At 30.2% G+C, this 9,807-nt stretch overlaps 1 protein-coding gene across 2 annotated transcripts; it reads right to left on the bottom strand.

Annotated features, from left to right (window-relative positions):
• Positions 1-6,616: 6,616 nt before the first annotated feature.
• LOC108689114 (protein phosphatase 1 regulatory subunit 7) lies at positions 6,617-8,743 on the bottom strand. 2 transcript variants are annotated; one of them, XM_018195753.1, is made up of 5 exons: positions 8,417-8,743; positions 8,252-8,349; positions 7,647-7,843; positions 7,061-7,532; positions 6,617-6,978 (listed from the first exon to the last, which is right to left on the bottom strand). In XM_018195753.1, exons 1-5 carry the CDS (start codon positions 8,433-8,435, stop codon positions 6,778-6,780), a joined length of 987 nt encoding a protein of 328 aa, XP_018051242.1. In that variant the 5' UTR covers positions 8,436-8,743; the 3' UTR covers positions 6,617-6,777. The 2 variants fall into 2 exon arrangements, with proteins under 2 accessions (XP_018051242.1, XP_018051243.1); XM_018195754.1 differs by lacking the exon at positions 8,252-8,349.
• Between the last annotated feature and the right edge of the window lie 1,064 nt (positions 8,744-9,807).

Raw genomic sequence — 9,807 nt, forward strand, 5'->3', positions numbered from 1 at the left:
TTCTCTCCCAAAATTGAAATTATCAGATTAAATTGCAATATATGAAATGCCCGCTACCTCTGTTGCATCTTTGGCCAACGAGAAAAAGAGCCATCTGTATCAATCAGAGAAGAAGATCAATGAGACGCCTATATCGCTTCGATATTTGATGCAATTCCATGTGTTACTATAATGGAAAGATGAGCCAGCTACCAGCACTTTCTTTACAACACATCAGCACCTTCTTTAAAATTTGCTACTGCTATGAAGATGTGGTGACTGAATGGAAAAACTAATACATTCCCGTCTTTGTATACGTGATAATTCACAAGGATTCTGTACGTAACCAAACTGTCTTGCAGTACAACTAGTATACAAATACAGCCTGTAGAAAAATACCCAAGTTGAAGGATTACACATGCCAATAAAGCACAATTGAACGCAGAATGGAGGATACCAACAAGATTCCTAAACATGACTTTTGAGTGATTCTTAATCTAATGTAAACATTTCATCTAGGCTTCGCTAAAATAATCTCCCCAGCGGAAGTTTGTAATCTCATGAAACACACACACACACACACATACACACACACATACACACAGACACGCACACGCACACACGCACGCACACACACACACACACACACACACACACACACAAAATCAATGATGAATCATAAAAAGAAAAATTAATAAAATAATTTACTTTAAATGCATAAATTAATTACCAAGTTATTATATTTCACAATAACATTACAATAGAAATCAACATAGAAATTACAATCATATGATAAATAAAAACAAGTGACATATGCGTACGTGTCAAATATTAAATGCAAATATTAAATTAACATAATTAATAGTTAAATAAACATTATCTAATAAACATTATTGCAATTATATAATAAGCAAATATTAACACAAATTAATAATTTAAAATAATAAATAAACAAAAAATAATTTAAAATAATAAACAAAAAATTAAAAATAATAATATTCTCTAATAATATTCTTTGGTTATTATGACTAAGTCATAGCTAAGTTATTTAACATTTAAATGCTTAGCTATACTTTTACTAGCAAAATTGGATCTGTTATTGCAGATCATTATAGAAAGCGTTTTCAAATGAAATATGCAATATTTTTTAATTATTTTATTTTTGAGATCGTGACAATTTGGCAGCAAATACTTGAAGCTCTTGGAATCTCTCGCATAAAAATTTTGTGATATTGTGACTTGAATTGAAAGAACTTCCAAATTTTGTTTAATTATTTATTTCATGCTTTTAAAAAACTAAAACGTTCAAGGACATAAAATAATGTCTCTTCTGTAAAACATTTAATACGCGTAAATGCATCAAAAATATGCGCTTGGTGGCATCCATTCTTCTTTGTTGTGTGGCAAAAGTTGAACTCAATCCAACTTTTGCCACACAACTGAAGTACAGTCTGTCCGATAAAAGCGTAGTCGATCTATATGAAAGAAAAATTTATTTATTAGCATTTATATAATAATGATTATATTCTATAGAATTATGGAATAATTAAAATGCATTACATTAATAATGGATCCAGTGTTTATAATGGATTGGCATCTCCGAGACATACTTTCCATTAAATTGATAGCGTATTCGTGCGGCGATTTCCAAATGCGTCGAATTTCGGCAGACAACTGTTTAAAGTGAATGTTCGTCTCACACAAAGTTTTCTTTTGATAAACACCCATATATTTTCCATATATTTTCAATCTGATTCACATCGATGATTGCGATGGCCAGTCTAGCGTCGTGATATCATTTTGCTCTTTCCAGTTCTTGCAAAGCTTCGATGTTTGGGATCATTATCTTCTTGGAGAATCCAATCTTCATTTTTAATAATAAATCAACATTAGAGTTGGTATCAGAACCTTTTGATATATTTTTAACATTTTTTTCTGCATTCAAATTGAATAAGTAAAGGTAACCAAATGCTTGCTCTAAGAAGCAAATAGATTCACAACTTTTTTAACATCTTTATCGGTAAACACTTGCGCTGTGTCACATTCTGGCAAATCATCCACCATTTTTGTTTCAACATTGTACCCACTTTTGGAAGAACGATTTTAATTTTCACACACATTTGACGGCAGCGGATTGAAACATTTTCGATCCTTTTGGATGTGTACATAAAAATACAGCTTCAAAGCGCGATGCGTAAGTGGCACTCGTAGCACTTTTGAAATACACTCTTTCTACCAAGAATCAAATAATAACTGACACTATAGGTTTGTTCGCGTCGCATGCTCTAATATGCTCCTGTCACAGCTTTTTCTCACTCCAATGCTCTCATTAGAGTAAATAGGAACTATAGAGCATGCGACGCAAACAAACCTTATGGCTAATAGTCATCATGTGACACCTATCAGCACAAAAAAGATTAGAAGTGCATCTTTTACCGGCATAATCGCAACCACGCTCTTATCAAACAGATTATAGTAGTATAACATTTCTAGAAATTTTGTAAAATGGGGACCGACTTAAGAATTATAGGCTAGTGCAACAACTTCCATCACGTGGCAAGCGTTCTGTGTGCAGGAACCATATGTAAATGGTACACTGATAATACACACGGATTGTCACTTCCGCTTTTGCCTCAATTTAGCGGATCAATCATCGTTACCCTATTGTCACAATAAATAGAATGTACTCTTATTATAGATATTATAGGTATTGTCCGTACTCTTATTATAGGTATTCTACGTAGAATCATTTCATCTTTGTCATTTATCAAATGTTAAACAAAGACAAATGATACTCGCGAACATTGTGAGCGTAGGACAATAAAAGAAACAGGTTGAAATAGGTAGGTTGAAATTCTTATTCCTTGTTTTCTATTCCTTTTATTATGCGGATATAATGCTCACTATATAATGCTCACAATGTTCGCGAGTATCATTTGTCCTTGTTTAACATTTGATAAACGACAAGAATGAAATGAATTCTACGTAGAATATCTACGAATAAAAGTACGGACAATACGTTCTACTAATGCGGAGCCCCTTAAGTAGAACGCAATCTATGAACGGGCACTAGTCTTGGCGGGCTCTGCAAAAGGATAGGTTAAGATAAAATAAGTATAGTTTATTTATTTCAATATGAATTTAAATAGAAAAGGAAGAAAATTAAAAAATGTAAAATTAGAGAATTTAAATTTTTGTGGCTAGAATTTCAATTTTTGTGATGAAAATTTTTTAAGGAATAGTTCCAATTATCATCAAATAAAACTTTATGTATTGCATACAATAAACTCAGATTTGATTTAGCACTCACAAATGGTCAAATATATTGAAAATATAAGAAAGAAAATATAAGAAAATCGATTCTATTGATGACAATAATGAATTGATTATCACATAAAGTCAAACAAGCCAAAATTAAATTAGCAGCATTTTATACTGAAATTATTTCCATATTTCTGAAATTATTTTGGTAGGTTGGAATAAGAGTAATAAAATTTAATAACTTGCTATCAGTTGTTGATATTAAATCTTTCTTTAACTTGATGTTAGTTGCTGATATCATATCTTTTATTTTTATGTAATCATTTTTGAAGTTAAAATTACTATTACTTTTTTTACGAGGTTAAAATAAGAAACTTTTAATAAAATACAAAAAGATACATAACGTGTTATAGAAATCATATTATAGAAATCAAAGCCTTAAATGGTCTAATGCTGGATCTTATTAGGTGTACAACTTTGCTTCCGCCGTTTTCCTATAGATGGCTTTAGCAGTAAGTGGTGGTCGAAATAAATAGATCATAGACGTCATACAATAAACTTGGGCATCTGTCAACATAACTCCATAGAAACATTAGTCGATTTGTGTCTGCATCATAAAGTTATTCTCGATTGAAAATGTCAGTTTACAAGCCAAATTCTCGTCATTTGCGGGAGGTTTTAATTTTTTGCTCAATATGAAGAAATCTGCGGCTGAGGCTCATCGAATGCTCTCAAATACTTATGGTGAGGCCGCTATTAGTGAAAGAACGTGTCGTGAGTGATTTCAACGCTTCAAAAACGGTGATTTTGACGTCCAAGGTCATGCTCTGTATTTGATGGAACCAGCTCGGCATAGTGTATTATGAATTGTTAAAACCGACTGAAACAATCACATCGGTATCGAACGCAATTGATGTGTTTGAGCCGAGCATTGAAAGAACAAACGGCCGCAATACAACGAGAGACACGATAAAGTGATTTTGCAGCATGACAATGCTCGACCCCATGTTGCGAAAGTGGTCAAGATATACTTGGAAACGTTGAAATGGGAAGTCCTACCCCACCCGCCGTATTCTCCAGACGTTGCTCCCTCTGACTATCACTTGTTTCGATCAATGGCACATGGCCTAATCAGCACTTCCGATCTTATGAAGAAGTAAAAACTTGGATCGATTCGTGGATAGCCTCAAAAGATGACCAGTTTTTTCGACGCGGGATTCGTACGCTACTCGAAAGATGGGAGAAAGTAGTGGCCAGCGATGGACAATACTTTGAATCATAAATGTATAACCAGTTTTTTACAATAAAGCCTCGAATTTCGGAAAAAAAACGGCGGAAGCGAAGTTGTGAACCTAATAGTGAAGTAATTCTTATGTGAATTTATATATTACGTATGTAGATGTCCCTAGAAACGCGTGCCGAAATGATTTTTCGATCTTAAAACGCTAACTCTACTAAACCTATCGCAGTAATATCACGAGTTAAATTGACTAGCAATTTAACAAATTTTTTATGCTTATTCGAAAACGATCTTAATCTTCGAAATGATCTTAATAATGTTGAATAACATATTATCTGTAAATAATTAATTCTTATTGCGAAAAATATTACCTCGGCCGGGAGTCGAACCCGGATCTCTTGCATTCCGTGCGAGCATCCTAAGCCTTTAGAGTATTGAGGCCTTAATAATATTCTTCGCAATAATTGGCATATAAAGAACATCTTTTTAGACATAATAAACGTAAATAAATAATATATTAACTCGTGATTACTGCAATAGTTTAGTAGAATTAGCGTTTTCAAAATAGAAAAATCAGCGCACTTCTGAAGACTACGTAATATATAAATTCACACAAGAATCAAGCAGATTCAGCTAGAACGTTTAAGCCTTTTCTATATTTGTTTGTTTTTTAAATGTTTATTTCTTATTAATTTTACATTTTTCGCGATTTGTTTTCAAAATTCATTAATTTAACATTTATTGAATGTTTATTTTACATTATAATTTTTCATTTGAAATAAATTATTGAAAAAACATTATCTAACGTTTATTTAATGTTTATTTTGAATTTATTTTTTATTATTTAACATTTGAAGAAACATTTCTTCAACGTTGAAAAACATTTTCTAATATTAAAAAAAATTGTTTGAACAAGAAAAAATAACAATGTAGAATGTTTTTTACATTTTTTTTGCAACAGTGCCTTAAACAACTAATTTTATTAATTAATTTTATTAATTAATTATATTTTAATCTTTTTCACTTACCGGCTGGGTTTTAAATATAAAAAAACGTTTTTTTAATTAATGAAAAGGATCAATCCCATTAATTAAATGTTTTTTAAATGTTTTTAAATGTTTTTAAATGTTTTTTTGCAATGAAAAAACATTTTAAAAACATTTTAGAAATATTTCTTTGCTGATTGGGAACATATCCAAAGCATTAAAATCGGAGAGTCAGTTTCGACGGTTCTATTGTTAAAACGAAGACAAAATGTAAGTTAAATTGAGATTAAAATTAATTTACGTTAGTAGAATGGACATAAGAGAAAAGAAAAAGTACAGTGATAATATATCGATGATTTTAATTATATTCTTTGTATTTTTCGAAATAGAACAGATGCGCAGGCTCGAAGGAAAGAAAATGCAAATGTATACGGAAAATTCATTGAACAAACAGATTTAGAACATAATTTATTTCATGTAGAAATTATTCTTCTGTTAATGATTTTGAACATGTTGATAACGAAACAATTAATTTTAATTTCAGGAAAGGTATAATTCAAGGTATAATTATTTTCTACTGTTGTTTCACATTGAAAGTAAATTGCAGTTCCGAGAATGATTGGTTTTTGACGAGTTGGAGACATTTAATAATGATTGATTTGTATAAGCTTAGAATATTTTGTATATGATTACATTTTACAACAATAATCACATCAAGATGAATCAACAAAGTAGTGATTACAAAGCTGCCTTGTGCTGCTATAAAATACAAATATATATCTTATTTTTGTAACAATACCTTGTTAAAAATAAATTATATGTATATAAATAAATATATACATATATATATATATATATATATTATATATACATATAATTTATATTGGAATATTAAAATCTATATATTAGCTTCTTTAAATAATCAATAAAGATGGATGCAGATAAAGGTAAAATGTGTAAATATAATACGATAGTATATGTATTAAAATAGAAAGAATATATAGATTTTTCGAAATAAAGAATTATTTAAATTTATCACATGAAAACTGTCTCTTATATCTTTAACTCTTATTTTTCTTTCCACAAAAAAAGGATTTTTGAATAAATTATCAAATAAACTGAAACATCAAGTTTAAAAATAGCCTAATATCAAGCATGTTTTCAATAGTGCTATTATTAATCTTATGTGACCAAGCTTCTATAATCATATTAGGATACAACATAAAGAAAGTAATAATATATAATTCTGGATTTCATCATATAGATCCTTCATAGACTATTTCGTACTTCCTATTCATGTATTACTTATTGTTATTCTCCCCATTGTTGGCCAGTTTTTCTCTTACAGAGAGTCGCATCTAACTGTTCGAGCCATGGCAACAGCAGCATGACTTTTCTTCGATAATTTGGATCTTTCGCAATGGGATTATGCTCCAGATATACGGTCTGCAATTGTTTGTTGGCTGTTAAATTTTCCAATGTGTTCCAATCTTCAATTTCATTGTTATTCATCTGTAAATGTTGAATAAAAATAAATTATTAGTTATAATACAATTATGTAATACAAAAGTATTTATTAATCAATTCCTTTTACCCAGAAATCTTCAAGACTTTCAAGATGATCCATATTTTGAATCTTTTTAATTTTATTATTAGCTAGATCCAATGTTGTTAATTCTGGACAATTTTCTATGCCCTCTATACATATTATACCATTTTCAGACAAGTACAATTGATTCAATTTCTTTAATTCTTCAATATTCTCAATCTTTGTAATTCGATTACTTTGTAGACTTAACAACGTGAGATTTTTCAGATTTTCCAAGTTTTCGATTTTGATAATTTTGTTTTTACCAAGAAATAAATTGGTCAAATTCTTGAGACCCTCAAGGTTTTCAATTTCACGTATCTTATTATCGCCTAATTCCAGCGTCACAAGATTCGCCAGATGTGAAATATTCTCGATTTGTAAGATCTTATTTGATGATAAAAATAACTTTTGTAAATTCAATAAGTTGTTTAACCCTTCTATTTTCTTAATGCGATTAAATGACAAGTCCAAGAGTCTGAAACCCCATAAAAATTATTAGAATTTGGTACATATGCGCGCGCGCGCGTACGTGTATGTGTATATACTAACATATATGTCATGCATTATATAAAATTAAAGTCAGACATACTCTAGATTCACCAGGGCATCTAGATTTTCTATAGTTATAATTTGATTATCCCTTAATTCCAATTCTACCAAACTAGTAAGTGTATCAAGATTTTCTATTTTTTTAATGAGATTCCATGTAAAGCATAATCTTCGTACTTGTGTTAATGGTTCTAGATTTTCCAGTTTGGTTAATCTTGAGTGATTGAAGTCTAATTCCTAAAACAATTGATATAACAATCTCATTGATAAAGTAACTCACAGCAATATATGACGATTTCTGAATTTGAAAAATTTAAACTTCATTTAACAGATCAAAATAATGTCCATTTCTATTAAAATATATTAACTTTAATTTTAATTCAACTCTTACTATCTTTTTCTAATTCTTAGAACTAGAAAATAACAAGTTAAAAAAATAATTTAATCTATATTGGTAAAAATGATCATTAAAGTTAGAAAAAATTAAAGAATAAGTTTAAAGTTCCGTTCGTTCGAACCGAGATTAAAGTTCAATATATATTGGTAAAAATGGACGAGAGGGACACATTTCAATGTTAGGATTTATATCTTTTAAAAACATATTAAGTATTCCGTTTAATAAAAATAATTAAGTAAAAAACACACTTCGCTATCAGGATCTATAATTAATATCTTATCAGACTCCTCGGAATCCTCCCCTTCGTTTTCAGCTTTTATTTCGGCGGAATTCTCGCTTTTGTTCTCTACAATTAGATTAAACATAACCTAAGTGATTACATACACGGAAATTTTATTTCTTGAGTAACGTACCATTATTAGCCATTGTCATGTAATGAAAAATGATGGACGTAGATTTTCTGATAAGCTGTTCAGTTGATTGAAAAATTCGACTATTAATTAAAATCGCCCTAAAACGTCAGTGATTGCCTTAAAATGATTTTCGTTCGATCTTTTTTTCGACAATGCACGGTTAAAATGATATTTAAAAAATTCTAATTTACACTGCACTGTAAAATGATGGAGGTCTAAACAAACTACGTGAAAGAAAAACCCAAAAGTTTGCATGCCAATAATATAAATAACAAATCAATCAAACACCATATAAAACATGATGGAAAGCAGACACGGGTGCATTCAATGGGTTCAAGTGGCAAAGCAGCTAAGCATGTTTACTGAGCGATTGTATATGATTGGTTGAATCTATAAGAAATAACCAATTATGTTCATTTACTTGACGAGCGGACTAACCGCTTTAGGCCTATTCTTTTTGATTGAACTTTTGTACAGTTCATTTTTCTTTCTTTTCTCTCCAGAAAGAAAAAAGAAGAAAAATGAACTGATGCAAAAATTCAGTCAGAAAGAACAGGTCTTTTGTCAACTTGAATACGCAATATTACGATCGCTCAATAAGTTCTTGTATTTGTTTGGTCTATATTTTTAGTTCTAACAAAATATGCCAATTAGATATAAGCGCTCAGTGAGCGGTTGTAGTACTGAATGCACTCATTAAAAACATTCTTTTCATGCGCAGTATGCTGCAGCAACAAAAATGTCACGTGATGCCAATTTTTCATAATTGTTTTCGTTGCATTTGCTGCGCATGAAAAGGAATAACGGAAATAGCATATATATTAAAGTTTACCTCAAATGTCTATGTCTTTTATTTGCTCAATTCGAAAATTAATATGAAAAAGCTAAAAATTAATATGAAATTAATATGAAAAAGCATAAAAAGCTAAAAATATATGACTATATGGCAACTGTTAGGCCGGTTTCACACCTTGAGGGAAAAACGGAAAGCTAAAAAATTGAAGCCAATCAGAACTCGCAGAAAGAAGCAGACAAGGGAAATGTACTGCCTATTACTACTACTGCGAGTTATGATTGGCTTCCGCTTTTCCGTTTTTCGTTTTTCCATCAAGGTATGAATCCGGCCTTAGTGCAGTTACAATTTGGACAACTATCATTTCAAGTAATAATTTAAATACTATCATTTTCTACTATCATTTCAAGTAATTATTTAAAATTTAGAACATCTCCATCACTTCAATCTTAATAAAAATGTACTCATTGTATGTACTCATTATAAATGTCCTCAATTTTCAGCTTTTTTGCAAATATTGGAGACTTTCTTAGCTTCGAATTTTTACTGCTCGTTGTTCATTCGATTGAACTTCAATGAGATGCAGGAAAATGTATTT

This window comes from Atta colombica, unplaced genomic scaffold (assembly GCF_001594045.1).
Source record: "Atta colombica isolate Treedump-2 unplaced genomic scaffold, Acol1.0 scaffold259, whole genome shotgun sequence".
Lineage (NCBI taxonomy): Eukaryota > Metazoa > Arthropoda > Insecta > Hymenoptera > Formicidae > Atta > Atta colombica.

Coding starts and splice junctions, on each gene's coding strand:
- LOC108689114 (XM_018195753.1), bottom strand. Junction 7,844..8,251: donor TTATAGATCCTGATAGCGAA/GTGTGTTTTTTA, acceptor CAATTGTTTTAG/GAATTAGACTTCAATCACTC. Junction 7,533..7,646: donor GATGCCCTGGTGAATCTAGA/GTATGTCTGACT, acceptor ATGGGGTTTCAG/ACTCTTGGACTTGTCATTTA.